The 23,633-nt window shown below is 42.5% G+C and overlaps 1 protein-coding gene across 3 annotated transcripts in view; it reads left to right on the top strand.

Moving 5' to 3' along the window:
- DMD (dystrophin) overlaps positions 1-23,633 on the top strand; it is a gene marked incomplete at both ends in the record, with an annotated part of 1,846,964 nt that overhangs the window by 575,611 nt on the left and 1,247,720 nt on the right. For all 3 annotated transcript variants that reach the window (XM_084636024.1, XM_084636023.1, XM_084636025.1), the window contains 3 exons: positions 3,002-3,103; positions 3,202-3,309; positions 18,203-18,382. In XM_084636024.1, coding sequence (XP_084492150.1) covers positions 3,002-3,103; positions 3,202-3,309; positions 18,203-18,382 — 390 coding nt within the window. The remainder of the gene's footprint in view (positions 1-3,001; positions 3,104-3,201; positions 3,310-18,202; positions 18,383-23,633) is intronic.

The following is a 23,633-nucleotide window of genomic DNA, read 5'->3' as shown; positions in this document are numbered from 1 at the left end:
AATACCAATACAGAACACTGAGTGTTACTCCAAGGTTAGTACTTCAACATAACATTCATTAGAGGAGATAATTAGACCACCTATTTTGGATGTGTTAAATCCTGCTTGCTGTGTTAGCATCTAGTGAATAATGATAGTAGTCCCTGTCGGAACTGGTTGGTGGACACCACAACCAGGTTTGCGGGAGGAATGTAGCCTCGGGAGCCAGAGACTGGATTATAGTAAGGAGTCAATCAAGCAATCAGAAAGAATAGATGATCTACATTACAGCAATCAAGCAAAGCAACCAGGAGAGAACTTGTGGTATCTGGAGTGGCCATGGGGACGGGATTTATAAACAGTCAGTGTGCAGAAATGGTTGGGAATATATTGGGCTTGGGGAAAGAGGTGGCTAGATGAGTTGAGGTCAGTCCTGAGTTTGGAAGCAGGTTGGGCCACAAAAGGAAGCTGAGAAACAACTAATCTTTTCTTTAGGATCACACTTTTACAAAACCTATCCATGTCATGGCCCATCCATAACCTATTAGGGCTTATAGGTACAAAGAACAGAGTTGAGTGAATAATTAAAGATTACTTATTTATTAATTGAATTTATGCTGTATTTACCTGCTTATAGAATATCCACAGACTTTCTTGAATTCAGAATTTCTTGAATTCATCTTTCAAACTTATTTGAGTTTTGGGTTTTTTGCAATTTAATGAAAAAAATCAAATGGATATTTGTGGAAAGCTTTCTTTATGCATTATTTGTCCAGATATAATATTGAAACTAAAGCAAATACCCACTAGGACATTCTTTAATAAAATACCGAGAGCATGAACTTTAATCTGAACTCAAAAAAATCTAGAAGCATAGTTTGTACCTGTGCATCCAGATGTTAGGAAAGGGGGTATTCCTCAGTCTTATGGTATCAAGTATATGTGCTGCTTGAAAAAATGGCACTGTTTTAAATCTACCATCCTCTCTCTGAAGGTAGATCAATTATATTTTTCATGTTTCTAATATATGTCAGTATAAGATCTGAGACAGCTCTTCATATTGGAAATTGTTCATTTAATCTATGAGAGCAGTTCTGGTTTGCTACTTAATGAAGTGGAAAGCATGTCACAAGCTTTTCAGCTGTGGCATGCAGTCAGTGTCATGCCTGGCCACACAGTCAGATGACATCTGCAATGTGCCTTTTACTTTACTGAGGAGCGTGACATAACATTCTTGCAATTCCTACTATGCAATGTTGCTGGATCCTGTACTCATACTGCAGATCCATGGTATTGCATGGTATGGCACTGTATGAGAGGTTTGGTTGTGTGTGCGGGGGATTAGGAATTTTTGTTTTTGTTTTAAAAGTCAACTGTTTAGATGCTGCACTTTTGTTATTGTGACAAAGTGGGACTGTTCTTAATGTTTCCTCTGAATACCTTAGGGGTGCCTCAGTTTCCCCTATGCATTTCTTAAGTCTCTAGGTGGTGGGATAAAGGGGTGTAATTGTTGCAGAGCAAAGGACCAGCGTACATAAATGGCTGACACTCTGTCTCCTGGCAACTGATGGTCTAAGGCAAGGTGATAGCTAAAGGGGTTGGAGAACAAAGGAATCAGATGACCTCCTGGCCCAGGAAAGGGACAAAGCCCAGAGGAAGAGGGGCTGGAGGGTGTTAGTTGGGGCTGGCTGGGGACGTGGAGTGAAGTGCAGACGTGGTTGTCTGGCTCACTGCCCCCCAAAATGGACCCCACTGAGGGGTCCTGTTCTCTGTACCTACAAGCTCTGTTTTAGACCGTGTTCCTGTCATCTAATAAACCTCTGTTTTACTGGAGGGCTAAGAGGCACATCTTACTGCAGAGTTGGGGTGCAGGACCCTCTGGCTTCCCCAGGACCCCACCTAGATGGACTCGCTGTGGGAAGTGCACGGAGGGGCAGAGGATGCTCAATGCTCCGAGGTCAGACCCAGGAAGGTGGAAGCTGTGTGAGCTTTTTGCCCTGAAGACATTCTGCTCACAGAGAAGAGGCTCTCGCAGAGTCCTGACTGGCTTCGTAGGGAGCAGTTCCAGAGCATCGCCCGGGGACTCCATGACAGTTATCATAAACCACAATCCTTACCATGGACACAATTCTTTCTTTTATTACTAATATACTAATAAATGGGGAAAATTTGAAGAGACCCCTTGCCACAAAATGTGTGCGTGAGATCAACAGCGAGGACGCATATGATGGCATGGGCTGCAATAACATTTTTGCTGCTATTTGTTTGGGAAGACCTGAATAACTCACTTGTGGCAAAAAAAGAACTTTACGGTACCTTGCACAATCACAGCTATATTACCCCTCACTTCCTATTTTAGGCATTTGTCTCTAAAGTGAGCAAGTAAGAGAGAGAGCTGAATTTTTGCTTAAAATTGAGAGAGAATGAGAGCTTTTTCAAACAACATGAATCATGCAAGAATCTCAAATGGTAATAGTGTGCATGTATACAGATATCTATTAGGCAACAGAAAATGGATTAATTAGTGCTTTGTAGAATTTTTACTTCAATAATTCTCGCTGGAACATTGTAGAAAAATAAAGGACTTTGATGTTCTATGCTGACAGTACTATCCTATAGCAGATAGGAATAATCTGAGTGCATCTGGGACTTCACCATTATAATCAAGACTCTGGAAAACCCTAATTACATTTCAAATTGTTGTGTTTTTGGCACCATCAAGTTTAGAAACCATAGTAGTATCAGACTGAATGGAGATATACTATCCATATCTTGGTATTTAAATTGCTTCCCTTTTCTTGGCTTTATGGCTTCATAAATTCTTTACATTGTACTTCTTTTTCAAACAATGACGATATCCACTTCAGGATGACACACAATGTTTTATTATTTTAAGAATGAGATTTAAAATGGGGGGTTATCAAAGTATTTTCATCAAAATTTTCAGTGCCATGGGGAAATATTATGAGCCTCAATAATACTAAATATTTACGAAGTGTTGTGTGTGCTGCTTTCTTTTTAGGATCTGGGAGAGCGGTGGGCAGCCATTTGTAGGTGGACAGAGGATCGCTGGGTCCTTCTGCAGGATATTCTTCGGAAGTGGCAGCAATTCGCTGAGGAGCAGGTGAATAGCGTTATCAGTTATAAACCAGAACATTGTTCAAAAAATTGCACTCTGAATGGTCTTACCGAAGGCTTTTCCCTTATCTGAATTTCTTTCAGTGCCTTTTTGATTCATGGCTTACAGAGAAAGAGGATGCAGTGAGCAGGATTCATACAACTGGCTTTAAAGATCAGAATGAAATGCGTGCCAGTCTGCGAAAGTTGGCTGTATGTATTTTCCATTGTTCAGTTTTTTGTTTTGCTTTCCTCATTCACGAGTCTGACTGCACATCTGGGTTCATCCAATTGAACAGCTTCCTTGTTTCTTGGGATCACTGGTACCTGGGGAGCATGGAATCCTCAACTGTTGCCTGATTTTGCTTATGAAAGAGCTTCATCTGTGCCACTTGACTTTGCAACCTTAATAGTATTCTCTGAACATATTTTTGTCTATTATGTATACATTTACAACATTAATATCTAATTCATATACATAAAATAAATACAAAGCTTCAGTTCACAATGTTGTATGTGCACAGTTTATTTTATATACATAAAATTAGACACAAAAATATGTTAAAAATACTATTAAGGCCACAAAGTCAAAAGCTCAAAAGTTAGGAAACGGCAGATTTAAGGGTGCCTGTACACCATAATTCAGCCCTCTTGTGAGTATATATTATATGATCACATACTATTTTTCCCCAGAGGACTCTTGCCATATTTAGTGAATGTGTAGTTAGTTATTTAATATTTCTTTGTATCCTACTCATTCAGTGGATGGGCCATGATCATATTTATTGAACACCATCTAAACCCAGCAAAGACTACAACATTATTAATTTACTCCTGAGCATTTTTATGGTTCTCTCGCGATATCTGAGTGCTTCTCAAACATCAGTCAATTTCTCTTCACAACCCTCCTGTCCTTCTACCAGCTCAGTGCTCTTTCCTGGAAATTAAAAACATGCAGTTCATAGTCTTTATTAAGTGAAACATACTGCTTTGCATTCTATTACTTTGTAAGTGAGAGTCTTGCAATCCTGGCCAGGTTTGAGACTAGGGTTGCTAACTTTCTGATTGCAGAAAACCAAACTCCCTTGCCCTGACCTTTCTCCGAGGCCTCACCCCTCACTCACTCCATCCCCACTCCCTCTGTCACTCACTCCCCCACACTTGCTCACTCATTCATTTTCAGCGGGCTGGGGCAGGAGGTTGGAGTGTGGGAGGGAATGGGGTTTGGGGTGTACGAGGGGGCTCCAGGCTGGGGCCAAGAGATTCAGAGTGCAGGAGAGGATGTGGGCTCTGGGGTGGGACCAGGGATAAGGGGCAGGCTGGGGCCAAGGGGTTCAGAGTGCGGGAGCAGGTATGGGCTCTGAGAGGGAGTTTGGGAGGGGGCTCAGGGCTGGAGTATGGGGCTGGGGTGTGGGGGATGTGGGCTCCAGCTGAAGGTGTGCAAGGAGGGGTCAGGGTGTGGGCTCTGGGCAGCACTTACCTCAGGTGGCTCCCAGAAGTGGCCAGTATGTCCCTGTGGCCCCTAGGTGCAGGGGCAGCCATGGAAGCTCTGCGCGCTGCCCTCACCCGCAGGCGCCACCCCTGCCGCTTCCATTGGCTGTGGTTCCCGGCCAATGGGAGCTGCGGAGCTGGTGTTCGTGGCGGGGGCAGTGTGCGGAGCCTCCCTGGCTGCCCCTGCTCCTAGGGGCTACAGATACATGCTGGCCGCTTCCAGAAGCTGTACAGAGCCAGGGCAGGCAGGGAGCCTCCCTTAGCCCCTCTGCACTGCTGGCTGGACTTTTAACAGCCCAGTCAGCAGTGTTGACCAGAGTTGCTAGGATCCCTTTTTGGCCGGGCATTCCACTCAAAAACTGGATGCATGGCAACTCTAATTGAGATGCTTGCTGCATCTGGATCTTGATATGTTTTGACTTTGGTGGTACTTTCTAAAAAGAAAAAAATGAGACAATAGAGTGACAATTCATTGTACTTTAAAAACAGTTCAGACTGGGCAGGGGCAGAGAAGAGCAACTAGGATGATCAGGGGAATGGAAGGCCTATCTTATGCGAGGAGATTGGAAGAGGTTGGCTTGTTTAGTCTAGCGAAAAGAAGGCTGAGAAAGGTATATGATTTCTCTACAAATACCTTAGTGGGGTAAACACTAGGAAGCGTGAAGATTGCTCTAATTTTGGGTTTAGTGTGCAGATGCGTTGTTGTTGGCCTGTGATATACAGGAAGTCAGACTAGATGATCTAGTGGTACCTTCTGGCATTAAACTCTATGGTTCTCAGTGTGAAATAATTTCACAAATTAACATGACTCTGCCTACAATAAGATGGAGGGGTACATTTTCACCTCAATGTTTATGGCAGCGAAGGTGAAAAACTGTCATTGTTAAAAGGAATTGTGCAAGTAATCTGTTCTTGTTCACCTACTATTTATTTAGATATGTAGAAGGACACTGGTTCATGGATAACATCACATCCATGTAAAGTGGAATTTTAACAGTTTACAAACTGTGAAATTTTTCAGGCAATGTGTTACTGCTGGGTTATAACTACCTATGCAGTTAAAATAATTAAATCAATTTCAGTTCTATGAAATAATATTGACTATATTTTGTTGTCTTGTACTATGTACAAAAATCTTTGTGGCCTTTGTTATATTAAAGTTTTCTGGTATTATTACTGTAAGCTGTTTCAATAATTCTCTGAGGTGCTTAGAATTCAAAATAGGTTGGCCTCACTGTGAACAAATTAAAGGTATTTTTAAAATAAATTTTAAAAAAAATCTTACTGTTTGATTGTTTAAACTAATTAGCAGATATCTAGCAGCTGGTCCAGAATTGATGGTAAATATCCCTGCTGATTTAGGCAGTGACTAAAAATATGCTCCTTAAAATATGCCACAATTTGAGATCCAAAACTCTGACCATCTGTTATCATAACCTTAAGCATGCATAGCTGTGGGTATATTGTGCTAACCCTTTGTTTTCTTTCTGCCAAAAATAATTGTCCATGGTCTGAAATATACACTTTTAGTCAATAGTGTTAAAGTGAATGACAGAATAGAATCTAGAAGGTATTTGTTGGAATTGAGCTTTTACTTTGACTAAAGCTTATTTTAGGATTATGCCCATGCTTTTACTTTATCACAAAAGGATTCCACTTAAATTCATTTACATTTTCATTCATTTACTCTGAATTCTAGTCCTGTAACCAGTAAGTGAGCTGTGATTGACTTGTCAGAGAGTTGAGTAAAGGGCTTTCATGTAACCAGGACCAGCCTGAGGTGTTCTGGAGTCCCTGTGTGAGGAGAAAATTGTGAAGACAAAGTCCAGCTTTGTTCAACAATGTAGCACATTTTTGAGGTTTGGCAAGCGGCCAGAGAATAGAATGGTTTGTCACAGGTTCTGAGAAGGAACGATATCACTAGTTTCCAGGAGTGATTAAAAGTATACATGTCATAATTGATTCCTGCAGGTTTGGGGTCGGGCCTCCAAGTTGTTCTTTCCTGGTTGATAAAAGATGTCATGTCAAGAAGGGGACATTTTCCTTTGAGTAATTTTATATAAACTCCAATTAATGGAATATACATGCATACTTAGAATCATAGAATATCAGGGTTGGAAGGGACCTCAGGAGGTCATCTAGCCCAACCCCCTGCTCAAAGCAGGACCAATCCCCAATTTTTGCCCCAGATCCCTAAATGCCCCCCTCAAGGGTTGAACTCACAGCCCTGGGTTTAACAGGCCAATGCTCAAACCACTGAGCTATCCCTCCCCCCCTTGTTATTCAGTACGTGTCCTCTTGAAAGCAGTGTCCATTGACCCCCACCTGCCCTCATGGAGATGAATTTTGGGACCCATTAGTAGATAAAGGGCCCCACCACCAGCCTTACTCCTATTCCTGTTTTTGAAACTATTGGCTGGTTAGCCAGAGTCAGTTGCTGATTCAGTTGCATCAGAATCAGTTGCATCTTTATTAGATGAGACTGTACTGACATTTTTTCTAAAGTCACGTGGTAATTTCCAGTTTTCATAAGATGGATGAGGCTTTCAGTATTGAATTATCAATTGTACATTGGAAGTAACATTCCCTTTTTAATATCTTTGAACTACGGTAGCAGACAGGCAGAGTATACATTCCACTGAATGACAATAGTCTTTTAGAATTAGCACCTGTCCCTGTCTCAGCAGAAATCCAAGTGGACAGGTAGGTTGTCTTAGGTATATAAATATTTTTATTCACTCATCCTGCACCAGGTTCTCACATTGCTGCTGCTGTTGCAACAACCTAAGGAATAGTTGATCATCCTTCTCTTTCTCCCAGTTTAACAAATGTCATGAAGATTAAACTGAATTTCTCCATTACCCATTAGATGAGGATTGCAAACTGTTTGGTAATGTTGACCATAGTTGACTGCTTGTCTTGGAGTATACTTCTCATATTGTTGGACTACCTTCTGGAGAAAGTGAAGAAGTGATTGTCATATTCTGTCATTGAGATGCGAAGTGTGCCCTTTGACATATGACATTTTAGGGTACATCTACACAGCCGAGGGCAGGGAGCTGGGCTGACAGACTTGGGCTTGAGCTACCAAACTACAAATAGCTGTGTGTACGTTGCAGCTTGGGCTCTGAAGCCGATGGAGGCAGGTAGCACGAGCCCAGATCTGTTGACCTGAGCTTGGAAATTCACTACTGTAGACTGCCACTGGCTATGTAAAAGTACCGTTAGATTCAACCACTTGTTCAGTGGCCTCACTTTGCAGGATAGCATGGCTGAGGAGTACAAATGGATGTGAAGGCTCTCCACTTCTGAGGAAGCCAGTTTATTCAGGGAGAGGACAAATTACTCTGTGGAGCAGGACACTCAACTCAGATTTACACTGCATTCCTCAGACTTATAGAATCATAGAATCATAGAATATCAGGGTTGGAAGGGACCCCAGAAGGTCATCTAGTCCAACCCCCTGCTCAAAGCAGGACCAATTCCCAGTTAAATCATCCCAGCCAGGGCTTTGTCAAGCCTGACCTTAAAAACCTCTAAGGAAGGAGATTCTACCACCTCCCTAGGTAACGCATTCCAGTGTTTCACCACCCTCTTAGTGAAAAAGTTTTTCCTAATGTCCAATCTAAACCTCCCCCACTGCAACTTGAGACCATTACTCCTCGTTCTGTCATCTGCTACCATTGAGAACAGTCTAGAGCCATCCTCTTTGGAACCCCCTTTCAGGTAGTTGAAAGCAGCTATCAAATCCCCCCTCATTCTTCTCTTCTGCAGGCTAAACAATCCCAGCTCCCTCAGCCTCTCCTCATAAGTCATGTGTTCCAGTCCCCTAATCATTTTTGTTGCCCTTCGCTGGACTCTCTCCAATTTATCCACATCCTTCTTGAAGTGTGGGGCCCAAAACTGGACACAGTACTCCAGATGAGGCCTCACCAATGTCGAATAGAGGGGAACGATCACGTCCCTCGATCTGCTCGCTATGCCCCTACTTATACATCCCAAAATGCCATTGGCCTTCTTGGCAACAAGGGCACACTGCTGGCTCATATCCAGCTTCTCGTCCACTGTCACCCCTAGGTCCTTTTCTGCAGAACTGCTGCCTAGCCATTCGGTCCCTAGTCTGTAGCTGTGCATTGGGTTCTTCCGTCCTAAGTGCAGGACCCTGCACTTATCCTTATTGAACCTCATCAGATTCCTTTTGGCCCAATCTTCCAATTTGTCTAGGTCCTTCTGTATCCTATCCCTCCCCTCCAGCGTATCTACCACTCCTCCCAGTTTAGTATCATCCGCAAATTTGCTGAGAGTGCAATCCACACCATCCTCCAGATCATTTATGAAGATATTGAATAAAACCGGCCCCAGGACCGACCCTTGGGGCACTCCACTTGATACCGGCTGCCAACTAGACATGGAGCCATTGATCACTACCCGTTGAGCCCGACAATTTAGCCAGCTTTCTACCCACCTTATAGTGCATTCATCCAGCCCATACTTCCTTAACTTGCTGACAAGAATACTATGGGAGACCGTGTCAAAAGCTTTGCTAAAGTCAAGAAACAATACATCCACTGCTTTCCCTTCATCCACAGAACCAGTAATCTCATCATAAAAGGCGATTAGATTAGTCAGGCATGACCTTCCCTTGGTGAATCCATGCTGGCTGTTCCTGATCACTTTCCTCTCATGCAAGTGCTTCAGGATTGATTCTTTGAGGACCTGCTCCATCATTTTTCCAGGGACTGAGGTGAGGCTGACTGGCCTGTAGTTCCCAGGATCTTCCTTCTTCCCTTTTTTAAAGATTGGCACTACATTAGCCTTTTTCCAGTCATCCGGGACTTCCCCGGTTCGCCACGAGTTTTCAAAGATAATGGCCAGTGGCTCTGCAATCACAGCCGCCAATTCCTTCAGCACTCTCGGATGCAACTCGTCCGGCCCCATGGACTTGTGCACGTCCAGCTTTTCTAAATAGTCCCTAACCGCCTCTATCTCCACAGAGGGCTGGCCATCTCTTCCGCATTTTGTGATGCCCAGCGCAGCAGTCTGGGAGCTGACCTTGTTAGTGAAAACAGAGGCAAAAAAAGCATTGAGTACATTAGCTTTTTCCACATCCTCTGTCACTAGGTTGCCTCCCTCATTCAGTAAGGGGCCCACACATTCCTTGGCTTTCTTCTTGTTGCCAACATATCTGAAGAAACCCTTCTTGTTACTCTTGACATCTCTGGCTAGCTGCAGCTCCAGGTGCGATTTGGCCCTCCTGATAACATTCCTACATGCCCGAGCAATATTTTTATACTCTTCCCTGGTCATATGTCCAACCTTCCACTTCTTGTAAGCTTCTTTTTTATGTTTAAGATCCGCAAGAATTTCACCATTAAGCCAAGTTGGTCGCCTGCCATATTTACTATTCTTTCGACTCATCGGGATGGTTTGTCCCTGTAACCTCAACAGGGATTCCTTGAAATACAGCCAGCTCTCCTGGACTCCTTTCCCCTTCAAGTTAGTCCCCCAGGGGATCCTGGCCATCCGTTCCCTGAGGGAGTCGAAGTCTGCTTTCCTGAAGTCCAGGGTCCGTATCCTGCTGCTTACCTTTGTTCCCTGCGTCAGGATCCTGAACTCAACCAACTCATGGTCACTGCCTCCCAGATTCCCATCCACTTTTGCTTCCCCCACTAATTCTACCCGGTTTGTGAGCAGCAGGTCAAGAAAAGCACCCCCCCTAGTTGGCTCCTCTAGCACTTGCGCCAGGAAATTGTCCCCTACGCTTTCCAAAAACTTCCTGGATTGTCTATGCACCGCTGTATTGCTCCCCCAGCAGATATCAGGAAAATTAAAGTCACCCATGAGAATCAGGGCATGCGATCTAGTAGCTTCCGTGAGCTGCCGGAAGAAAGCCTCATCCACCTCATCCCCCTGGTCCGGTGGTCTATAGCAGACTCCCACCACTACATCACTCTTGTTGCTCACACTTCTAAACTTAATCCAGAGACACTCAGGTTTTTCTGCAGTTTCGTACCGGAGCTCTGAGCAGTCATACTGCTCCCTTACATACAGTGCTACTCCCCCACCTTTTCTGCCCTGCCTGTCCTTCCTGAACAGTTTATAACCATCCATGACAGTACTCCAGTCATATGAGTTATCCCACCAAGTCTCTGTTATTCCGAACACGTCATAGTTCCTTGACATCACCAGGACCTCCAGTTCTCCCTGCTTGTTTCCAAGGCTTTGTGCATTTGTATATAAGCACTTGAGATAACCTGTTGATCGCCCCTCATTGCCAGTATGAGGCAGGAGCCCTCCCCTCACAGACATTCCTGCCTGTGCTTCCTCCCGGTATCCCGCTTTCCCACTTACCTCAGGGCTTTGGTCTCCTTCCCCCGGTGAACCTAGTTTAAAGCCCTCCTCACTAGGTTAGCCAGCCTGCTGGCAAAGATGCTCTTCCCTCTCTTCGTAAGATGGAGCCCGTCTCTACCCAGCACTCCTCCTTCATGGAACACCATCCCATGGTCAAAGAAACCAAAGCCTTCTCTCCGACACCATCTGCGTAGCCATTCGTTGACTTCCACGATTCGACGCTCCCTACCTAGGCCTTTTCCTTCCACGGGGAGGATGGACGAGAACACCACTTGCGCCTCCAACTCCTTTATTCTTCTTCCTCGAGCCACATAGTCCGCAGTGATCCGCTCAAGGTCATTCTTGGCAGTATCATTGGTGCCCACGTGGAGAAGCAGGAAGGGGTAGCGATCCGAGGGCTTGATGAGTCTCGGCAGTCTCTCCGTCACATCACGAATCTTAGCCCCTGGCAAGCAGCAGACTTCTCGGTTTTCCCGGTCAGGGCGGCAGATAGATGACTCAGTCCCCCGGAGGAGAGAGTCCCCGACCACCACCACCCGCCTTCTCCTCTTGGGGGTGGTGGTCGTGGAACCCCCAACCTCAAGACAGCGCATCTCATGCCTTCCAACCAGCGGAGTCTCCTTCTGCTTTCTCGCCCCAGACATATCATCTGGTCCACTCTCCGCAACGATACCTGTGGAGAGAACATGAAAGCGGTTAGTTACCTGTGTCTGTGTTACTGGAACCCGGACATTCCGCTTACCTCTTCTGGAGGTCACATGTTGCCAAGCTTCTTCACTGGCCTCTTGGCTCCTCTGTGCAACCTGCTCTATATCTGTAGAGCTTTGTGCCCCTAGAAGCCTATCCTGAGTTTCGTCCAGGAAATCCTCAGTTTCCCGTATGCAACGCAGGGTTGTTATCTGTTGCTCCAGACCTTCAATCTTCTCTTCCAATATGGAGACCAGCTTGCACTTTGTACAGACAAAGTCGCTTCTGTCCTGTGGAAGAAAGACAAACATGGCACATCCAGTGCAGGTCACAACAGCTGACCCCCCCCCCCCTTCCATATCACCTTCCTACTATGAGCTTCCTCAGAGCAGTTTGCAAGACGTAAGCCTCACTGGGCTCCCTCCAGGCGAACTCCCAGGCAAACTCCTGCTGTGTGCTGCTCTGCTGTCCCCACTGCTCAGCTGGTTCTCCGCCGCTCAGCTGGTTCGCGAAGCTCTGGCTATTTTTAAACAGCCAGGCTTCCCTGTCGCAAACAAACAGACACCCTACTGCCCGCCCCCTGCAGGCTAGCAGCCAATCAGACACTCACTCAGGCTCTCACACTGCCCCCCCAGCAAACACACGCTCGGATACTTCCTCAGCAAGCAAACAAACACAGACTCCGATACTTACCAGTCCCAGGCAAACTCCTGCTGTGTGCTGCTCTGCTGTCCCCGCTGCTCAGCTGGTTCTCCGCCGCTCAGCTGGTTCGCGAAGCTCTGGCTATTTTTAAACAGCCAGGCTTCCCTGTCGCAAACAAACTTGTATTAAAGGAGGGAAAATTGACTTTATTACCAATGTGAAGGTCTTGCTCCTTAGTCCTCTTTCAATAGAAAATTGCTATCTCCCTTCCTCCTGGTTTCCAGGGGTTATTGGGAATTCCAAACAGGACCAACCACATATTACATTAGTAGTTCCTACTTGGGCACTTCAGTTTTGTCTCCCAGATTTCCAGGTCTGGCATCAGAACCTGCAGTCTAACTGCTAAACCTTCTTTATCTCCTTTTGAAAGGTCAGGGTCATTTTCTCTAGCCAGATCCTTAAGCCTGCCAGCATCTTAGAGATGCTTAGAGTTCTTGTTAATTCATTTGGATTCTGACAGTTAAGAGAAATTCCAAGAACTCTCCTGAAGAGTCTTAAGCCTTCAGTAAGAAAAAGCTCTGACTTAAATCGAAGAGGTTTTCCTTTGTGAGTCTCTTGGGGTGCAGTCCACGCTGGGGGGAGGGGTTATCCTTACGTGTTAGCTAACACAAGGTAAAATCCTGATGAAGACCAGACCATTTGTAGTTTTTGCACATTAAGAAGATTGAGGTAAACATTGGCGTGGGTGGGAGGAAGAATCCAAGGGTTCATCTCAACTTGCTAACACTTTCTTATTTACTTTCTCCGCATCAGTTATGGTTTTATAGACCTCAATCATATTCCACCTTAGTCTTTTCCTTTCTAAGCTGAAAAGTCCCAGTCTTATTAAGCTTTCCTTATATGGAAGCTGTTCCATACTCCTAATCATTTTTGTTGCCCTTTTCTGTACCGTTTCCTATTTCAATATATATTTTTGAGGTGGGGTGACCAGATCTGCATATAGTATTCAAAATGCGGGCATATCATAGATTTAAATGGTGGCATTATGATATTTTCTGTCCTATCACTTTCTTAATGATTCCCAACATTCTGTTCGCTTTTTTGACTGCCACTGCACATTGAGTGGATGTTTTCAGACAACTATCCACAATGACTCCAAGATCTCTTTCTTGAGTGGTAACAACTAATTTAGACCCCATCATTTTATATGCACAGTTGGGATTATATTTTCCAATGTGCATTACTTTGTATTTATCAACATTGAATTTCATCTGCCAATTTGTTGCCCAGTCAACCATGATCATCAGTGTGGATCTAAAATTCCCTGTCCCCATATGTTCAGAGACTTAAATAAAGATTCTGAGTAAATAAAAGGAATTAAGGGATTATTATATGTAGTGTTTCTATATACAAGTCCTAACTTTGCATTCCATATGAGGGTGTATGTGCAGCCCTATTTTTCTAAAGCGTTCTGACTCAAGGGTATATGTATATCCCAAGAATTGGATCTGTTCTCACACTCTACCCAAAGAACTACGGTTAGCTGCAGGTAATCTTTCTTTTGCACATGTGTTCTGGGATGGGATTCTATCAGACTCCCCTCTGTCTGTACCAGGTGGGCAAGCAAAGCAATCTTTTATATTTGAGAATTATACCAATTCAGCTAAGTTGTTTCTGTTTTCATATAATTTATACATGCAATATATTGTAGAATTCCTGTTCAAATAAAACCCATCATAGCAAGTAGCAGCCTTTTTTTAGTACCTGCAAATTGTGTGTTTCACATAGTTCATTCTGTATTAACATATACAAGTTTGCTTCATTTAGTATTAAATCTCTTTTGGGACTCAATTAATTTAAAGGTCATGTAAGAAAAGCTGCTTAGATATTGTCACTTTGCACATAGATTACCAATGAGCTTGTGTTCCCTAAGACAATTTCTAATACAGCTGGGTATTTGTCCCATCTCTAAAGCATTTCTTTTTACACTAAAATCTTTAAAATAGCTGTCTTATTCTCTACGCTCAGAACTCAGACTTCTTTCTATTTCAGTTGTTTTCCCTACTGCTTCCTGACCATCACTGCCACACCAGTGCAATGGCATAGTTGCTTCACATTCCTTAACATGCTAGCAGGTGATGTAGAAGGCACATGAGCCCACGCTGGATGTGTGCTGTGTTGCATACATGGTGGCTTAATAGATAGAGCACAGGCCGGTGACTTGCGAAGCCATGTAAAAGTTCTAGTCTCAGCTCTGAGCATGGCCTGCTGGGTCACCTCACCTCCCCGTGCCTCAGTTTTGCCATCTGTAAAATGTGGATAATTACACTGACCTCTTTTGTGAAGTGCTTTGAGATCTACTCATGAAAAGTGCTTGTAGAGGGGTTTGGCCAGGGCTCACCTCTCTCCAGGGCGGCAGGAGACCACACCGCCTCGGTACTTTCTTCCAGTTGTTGACGGGGAAATAGCCCTGGGAATTAGCAGCAGTAGAGGCAAACAGAGACAGTTATTCACACCTGGCCTATGCTCAGTGGGCAATAGCGAGTCCAGGGCTCAGGCCCTCAGGCAGGGGCTGAGCAAACAGTTATAATTAGCAGGCCCAGGCCCTGGGTCAGGGCAGGACAGCAGAGAGTCAATGGCCCAGGCCCTGAGGCAGGGGCTGAGCAAAGGCAGGTAAACAGCAAGCCCAGGTCCTCAGCTCAGAGGAGCCTGGGTGAGGGGAAGGCTGACACCCACTAGTTGGGTTGCAGGGGGGACGCAGGTCCTCCCACTCCACTCCATCCCAGCCCGGGGCCCTAGCAGCGGCAGAAGACCCGCTGCTGTGGCAGTAGGGATCGTGGCTGCAACACGCTAACAAGGGGCCTGGCAGTGCTACAGCCAGACTAGGGTCGGCTGCCCCCGGGCTACTTCCTACCTCCCCCTCTAGAGGTACCTGGGTCCGGACCGTGTCCTCCGGGGGTCAGGTACCATGGGCTTCTCAGGGTAACTGGCGAGGGGCAGGCTTGGCAGCTCCTCCGAGCTCTGGTCAGTGTCAGGTGTTGATCAGGCGGGCCAGTCTTGGGGTTTGCTGCCGGTTGCCGGGGTCTCCCAACAGGGAGCTAGCCCGCAGGCGTCTGGCCTCTCTGGTGTCTGCTCCTCCAGTGAGCTCTGAGGTTGGGCTTTTATAATTCCTGTTCTGCCCCTTGACCTCTGGGGGGAGGGTGCAGGATTCTCTGACTCCGCCCACTTTGGTGTCCAGAAGGGCTCATGCCTCTCCAGGGTGGCGCAGGACCACATCGTCTCACTGCAGTGCTATATAAGAAGATTGTATTATGATTAATACTAATGGGTAATTTGTCCTTAAAATAAGTATTCCTTAAAAATATCTTTGAAACCCTAAAAATGGGTTCAGCCTAATAAGCAGTGACAACTATATAATCAGACATACATATACACTCAGTCATCTCAAAGTCCTGGATTTCTTGCCTGAGTCATCCTTTCAATAGGTAAGTAATGACAAATATGTTTTACAGCAGCCACTGCTTATCTGAACAAAAAAAAAAGGGGGGGGGTTGCAGTTGGATTTTAAAAAAGAAAAACATCTAAATCAAATAACTAGCTGGAGGAAGTATATTAATAATGGGGGTGAGGAAACCATTTTACAAAGGGTAGATTTGAATATAGGTGCTTTATGCTGTATCTCAATTTTTAACAAAACACAGGGTGTATTCCAAAGAAGCTACTGAAAAAATGAGGCTGAGGGCATGTAGTGACACCATCTCTAGCCATAAAATATTTACCCTAGAACAAACTGTGCATCTTTTTATATTGCAGTTTTCTCTATCTCAGAGTGTGAGGTAGGGAACTATACAGCATTTGTGTTGACAGGAATATTTCCTGCCTTGTGAACTCCACCTAAAGAGGTGGTCAAACACATTCTGACAGCTTCTAGATTTTTGAAATGGCTGGATAGTTAGGGGAAACTATTGTGCAAACAAGTGTTATGCAATTTTACAGGCACTTTTGATGAAAGCCATTGAACTGAAGAAGAGCTCGAAAACTTGTCTTTTTCACCAACGGAAGTTGGTCCAATAAAAGATATTACCTCACCCGCCTTGTGTGTCTAATGGAATTACATAAAATGTAACTTTACAGAAACATTAATCTTCGAGAGCTTGACTGTCTTGCAAAGTACTCAATTGCATTCTCTACGAGTTTGTTAGTGTTTTAGGTCAAATCTTGATAAAATCAAAACTCATCCTTTGAAGTTGCCCTCCATTATTGTAATGCATTGATTTTTTTTTTTTTAGATAAGCAGGAGTGAAAACAAAAAATTCCTCATTAGGTTCGGTTACAGGCCAGGTGGTAAATAATCCTTAGCGATGCATGGATATTGCAAAACAATGCTGAGTCACACTGAGCCATACGTTGAGTAATTTTAGGTGTGTGGGGCTTCCTTTACTTGCCAGTATCTCCTTCTGTGATGGTGCCCAATAGAGACCTGGGTCCTGATTCTTCACTGACTTGCACCCTATGTAGACATTTACACCTATGTGAAGTGGATGTAAAACTCTTTTCCCCCTCGCTTTTATTGGTGATAGCATTTTTTACTCCCTTTGCACAGGTATAGCCACATTAACATGGTGCTTCCTAGCCCCAGTTATCACATGTGAGTGCTGGTTCTCCTTTCAATGGCAATGATCAGGAACCATGTTTTTTTGGTGGCTCACAGTCCAGCTTCTGCTACTCATGTGCGCCAGTAGGGTAGAGTCAGGCAAAGCCTCCCAGACAATTCAAGGCAGTATGTCGCTGTCTGTGTAGGCTATGCTTTGTTTCAGACCTGGTTCGATGTCGCCTACTCTCATGATTTTATGAGAAAGCTTGTTAAGACAGACATGGTAAATACCGGAGTCTAACATAAGTATGTGTGGAGTTCTGAATGGCATAACAGATTGGATGCTTTTTATAAAAGTTAGTAAGTATTCCTTTCCACTGTGTGTTTATATATTGTGCCTTATGTCAGTGAGTGCTAATATGTTTCAAGAAACTATGTGAAGCCAGATTGTGAAATTCCTACTTGTGCTGAATAGTACCTTACACTAGGATTAGTCCCTTTGAACTCAGTATGAACACTCCTGGAATAGGGTACTATGTAACTGAGTAAGTATTTCAGAATTTGGTGCTGGTGAGTACAGTCTGTGGGCAGTAACTCTGTTAGGGGTAAAGTTTAGTAGAAATATAACTAGTATAGATGACTGGAAATTAATTTTCCAGTTGAACATTTTTCCATTGGAATATGTCAGTTCATAGAAATGGAAAGATTCCATGGGAACGTGGCACATTTTGTTGAAATTTCTAATGGAGCTCAGGTAAGTTTCCATGGGAGCCTGAGAGTCCAGTAGGAGTATACATTGTTTACACGTTTCTGCAGAAGGGAACATTTCAGAGTGTCTGAAACAAAATACAGCAGTACTTCACTTCCATGAAAAATGTTAAGGTTTTGGCTTTTAGTCCTGGGTCAGTATGAAATGTTTTCCAAAACCTCATTTCCTCCCCCGCCCCCCCCCCCCCCCCCCGAAATGAAATTATTTCCTGGCCAGCTCAAATAACCAATATGACAAAAAGTATAGCAAAACTTGAAAAATACTATTTTCTAATTTTTATATTTGTTAACACTGATGTACTTTTAGGGTAGTTAAAGTCACACAGCCTTTGGTTTTGTGACTTATCACCTGAGACATGCTATGATGTCTGGACCTGCACCATCTGTCATGTTTTATTGCCTTGTAAACTATAACATGTCCATTCCACTTTGTCAATCTTACCAGGAACTTTTCTTATAACAAGAATCTTGAAAATAGGAATTTATATGAACGATTCTTATCCATATTCAATTCCATAGAGATCTCTCCTGAATTACCAGCATGTCGTCTGAATGGTTTCTGTTTTTTAACAGATCCTAAAAGGAGATCTAGAAATGAAAAGACAAACAATGGGTAAGCTGAGCTCACTTATGCAGGACTTCCTGTCAGCAGTAAAGAATAAAGCAGTGGCTCAAAAGCTGGAAGGTCGGCTGGAAAACTTTGCCCAGCGTTGGGATAATCTTGTGCAGAAGCTGGAGAGCAATTCTAAGCAGGTTTGTCATAACCATCATTCTATCAGCTGATGATAGTTAAATGCTTTGTCAGTCAAATGCCTGAAGTAGATTTGCTGCTATTTGTCAGACTCTTGAAAATCTTTTCACTACCCGGCTTCTTAGTCAGGTTTTATTTTTTAGGCCAAAGTTATATCCCCATAATTTACAGTATTTCCTGAAGGTCAGAACATGTAAATGATTTCAGACCAAGGGGGAGGGAGGAGGAGAATATTCCAATTTTGAGAGGTCCTCACAGAGAATACCCTGCCAGCAACAGTCCTCTCTCTATTAATCTAAGAAGGCTCAAGTCAGGTGCCCCACTGATTTCAATCTGTGGCAGCAGCACACAAGACAAATATGCTTCCTAATGTAGGCAGATTTCAAGCCACATAGAGCTCTATAAAATAAAGCCAACACCTGGAAATCGACCTGGAAACCAAAAGGTCAATGTAGATCATGGCAAACTAGTATCATATGCTCATAGAATCTTGATACATCACTGTGCATTCCACACCATGATTTATGAACAGATTTAAGGTAGCCCTATGTAGAACACATTGTGAAAATCAGCAATGCCATGAATCACAGTAGCAAGGTCCATATCAGACAGAGAAACTGCAACCTCTTGTCCAAGTACAAATGTAAAAAAAAAAAGCCACATTATTCCCTTCTCCTCTGTGATCATTGAAAAGCAAGTGTGGATTTAATACTTCAAAATTGTGAACTCAAATGGCAAGTGGCAGACAAACACCTTCGATTGACAGGGATGACATAATTTTGCACAAGTTTTCAGTTGTTTTCTTTGACCTACCATCATCTCAGTCTTGACTGGACTGAGCCTCAGCTAATTTCCTCTGATCCATCTCTTTGTCTTATACCAGCATTGAGCAAGATGCTTTATACCAGCAGCTAGGATGGCAGGAAGGAGATCTAGAACTGGGAGTCAGACTCCTTCAAATAATATTCCATGACCCAAATACATATATTAATTTCCTCTTGTTTCTATACTTGTGTGGCCACTTTTCTGCTGCATCCTCAGTATTAACTTCATCTGACTAGCTTCCCTTTGCCACATGCCCTCTCATGATAGCTGTATAATACTGCTGCTTACCACCAATGCACCCATTTCTGGTGTTGCCCTTAATAAATATCATAACTAATTAATTCAATCCATAGAGCCACTTAATAATTAACATGAATACTACTATTCACTAGAGCTAGGTGGAAATTGGAATTTCTGTTCTGTGGGAAAGTCCAAAATTACAATTTTATTTTGTTCCAATTGAGAAGGGGAGTTGAAATTTAAAATTTCCTGTGCAACAAAAATTCCCCCAAAATTGATTTGGAACAATAGAATTATTTTGTTTTGATTTTTGATTTTACATTGCATTAAATACTCTCTCTCTCTCTCTCTTTCTCTCTCAAATTTAGAATAATAATAAAAGTTTTAATATAATATAAACATTGAAACAAAGTGAATCAAAATCATACAGTCAAAAGAAACATTTTTCCTTATCAAAAGAAAATGTTTCAATGATTCATTTAGACTTTTTTCCCATTGAAAATGTCATCAAAAATGGATATGTTACCACAAAATATTTTGATGAAATTGTTTCCCAATGGAAAACTGTTTTGTCAAAACTGTTTTGACCAGCTATATAACTTACATTTACTGAAATTACCATATTTTACCCATAAATGCATAGAACTAGCATATATTTAGAAATACTAATAAAAATAAATACAGCTCTTTGATTACCTAGAACCAGGACTCCACTGTAGTTCAGTTCAGTTCAGTGGAGGATATAACTATTTTAACTAGGGTTGTTGATTAATTGAAGTTAAATCATGTGATTAACTCAAAAAAAGTAATCATGATTAAAAAAATAAATGGTGATTAATCTCAGTTTTAATCACACTGTTAAACAACAGAATACCAATCAAAATGTATTAAATATTTTTGGATGTTTTTCTACATTTTCAAACATATTGATTTATATTACAACACAGAATACGAAGTGGACAGTGCTTACTTTATATTATTATTTTGATTCTAAATATTTGCACTGTAAAAATGATAAATAAAAGAAATAGTATTCTTTTAAATCACCTCACTGAAGTACTGTAGTGCAATCTGTTAATCGTGAAAGTGCAATTTACAAATGCAGATTTTTTGTTACATAATTTCATTAAAAACAAAATAATGTAAAACTTTAGATCCTACAAGGCCACTCAGTCCTACTTCTTGTATAGCCAATTGCTCAGACAAGCCAGGTTGTTTATATTTATGGGAGATAATGCTGCCCGTTTCTTATTTACAATGTCACAAGTGTAAACAAGAAGTGGGCAGCATTATCTCTTGAAAATGTAAACAAACTTGTTTGTCTGAGCAATTGGCTATACAAGAAATAGGATTGAGTGGACTTTCTAGGCTCTAAAATTTATATTTTTTTGTTTTTGAATGCCGTTTTATTTTATGTAATTCTACATTTGTAAGTTCAAGTTTCATGATAAAGAGATTGCACTACAGTACTTGCATTAGGTGAATTGAAAAATACTATTTATTTGTTTTTTACAATCCAAATATTTGTAATAAAAATAAATATAAAGAGAGCATTGTACACTTTGTATTCTGTGTTGTAATTTAAATCAAAATATTTGAAAATGTAGAAAAACATCCCAAAATATTTAAATAAATGTGTTTTTATTATTGTTTAACAACGCGATTAATCATGATTAATTTTTTTAATCACTTAGCTCTAGTTTTAACATTTTCCACCTCTGTAACATCTTACATCTGAAATTCTCAAAGGCCTTTACAAACATTAGTGAATTAAGCTTCCCCAGGTAGATGGGAATATTATTTTTCCCTGTTTTGCAGGTGGAGAAACTCAGCCGTAGAGGCTCTGTCTGCAATTAACTTTTATGAAAATCTCCCATTGTGTGCAGCTCCACTAACAGCCATGGGAGTGCAGACCTGCTGCTGGAGTTTTTCCAACCCAGTAATCTAGGCTTGCCCAGCCTGTGTACCCTTCAACCTGCACAATGGTTCCTAGCACCATTTCTGTTCCACCAATGTTGCTAATATTGGTATCACTGCACTGTAGATGACCAATTGGTTTCTCACGCCATTTTCAGTACTGTCAGTAAACATTCTTTGAGCAGGTCTAAATGACTCTATGCTGCAAATGCAATGAGAAACAGATGGGCCAGGTACACGAGTGGTCCCAAATTTGTTAACATTAACATTGTTAATCTAAACAGAATTTAGATTAGCAGTGATGAGAAGCTTTTCCAAAAATAGGCCTAGTTTGGACCTCTAGGGACAGTAAAACACAAGTAGGTTACATAATAAAAGGGATTAAAAAGGCAGGTAGGGAGGTCATGTAGATATCTGAAAGTTGAGACAATTAAGACAATAAAGGAAATAAAAAAGTAATACTGACATTTATGGAAGAAGAAAGCTAATGTTAGCTACTGCAATTTGTTCCTTCCAGGATTGCAGTGGGTATAGTTTACAGAGGGAAATTCTCTGCCTCCTAATGGTTAAAAAGAGCATAATAATAAAATCAGATTGGTTAAACTTCCTGCAATGATCTGGAACACCTGTGATCAACAGCATCCTTCCTCTAATCTAAAATCCCTGAGTCATTTATTTTGCCCAGCTCTTGTGTTCCTACTAAATTAGCTGAAGTAGACAAAATTCATTTGGGGGAGGAGTAAAGAGAAGAGCAAGGTGGGGGGTGGAAGTTACAATCCCATGCAATTGCTAGTCCTCAGCTTGGCAACTTGAGTTAAAATAATCATTTGTGCTCCACAGAGTATGTAATTATAGAAGCTGAGGATTGGATTTGCTACTTGTGTATTTACACTGGGCTCCAACCTATAGTCTTTATCCAGACAAAAATCCTGTGGCAGTTTAGCATTAAAGTGACAGCCCAGAGTTTGGAGCTGTGTTGGGGTACATGGCCTCAATAAGGAATTGCAGGAGGTAGTGAGTCGCAGGCTCAAGGCTTCCTGAAGCTACCAGGGAACACATCCTCTAAGGTGTAACAAGCATTTCCCTTCAGCCTGGGCTGCTTTGCTGGTCAGTACATGACGAGTGGACATGAGGGCCTGGTCTTGTCTCTTTAATGGGTGACTAGGGCTGCTAGTTGTGCTAGCCAGGATCTGAGTAGCCTTTATGCTCAGGGGATCTCAAGGCCACAGTTGTGTGTGGCCCTGAATGGGATCCCTCAATGCACTAGAGAAATGCATAAGTGCACTGCCTCCATCCACTAGCAAAATATGTAACTATACTCAAACTTCTGAAAATCATTCTACCTCCACAAATAACGGTTGTTAAATTTCAGTAATAATTGATATCCTGATCTCTGAGATCTTACAACATATCCACACAGTTATGACTTTCCTCAGCTCTTTTACCTTTCATAATACCCCTTATGTATCATAGTTAATGAGTGCTGAACTATAAATCTAGTTTAGATAAATACAATTCCTATTAAAATATGAGGAACTAGGCATTAAACTGATCAAAATTACATGTGCTGTGCTCCATACTTCTAGAGAGTAATAGATCCTTAGAATGACCATTCAGTAATCACAAACTATAAGTCCTGTAAACTAAAATGAAAATCAGCATCCTAGTTGCTCCACTGAAAACTGCAGTGGTAAACTACAATAAATAAATGATACATTTTTCATAAATTGTTTTTTTTTCTCCCAAAACATGAGTACTGAAACAACCCTAAAATATTTGTTACTTTACACATGCATTGAAGACACATCGTCCAAACTGTCAAAACCTCATCCTCAATATTTATACAACCAAGTGCTGGGCACACCGTTTTTGTAGGCATAATTTGGAGGTCATTGTCAGGCTATACCAAAAGAAGGACAGGAAACATTTGATATGGTTTTAATCAGGCCACAGCTTTATTATTAGATGTCTGGGACTACCCAGCAGATAAAAGTGTACAGTGCGGGTAAATCCGTGATCGTTCAGTAACTACCTGGGGGGTTTCTGCCAGTCCCCCTCCCCTTTTTTTTTCCATCCAGGTCCCCCAGCCAACCCATGTCTGGGATCTTGCCATCTACCCTTGTAGGAGGGTTAAGGTGGGCTATAATGCCATACCATTCAACCCCCCAACTCCTGTTCTGCTCCTTTAACCAACACCTCCTTTTAAAGTCCTTTACCAGGTCATTTATCTGGTCACTGTGTCCCTTCCCTACCGAGTACCTGCACTAGACA

This window comes from Lepidochelys olivacea (genome assembly GCF_965140295.1).
Source record: "Lepidochelys olivacea isolate rLepOli2 genome assembly, chromosome: 1".
NCBI lineage: Eukaryota > Metazoa > Chordata > Testudines > Cheloniidae > Lepidochelys > Lepidochelys olivacea.
The sequence above is the reverse complement of the archived record's forward strand: the minus strand, read 5'-3'. Positions and strand labels throughout refer to the sequence as shown.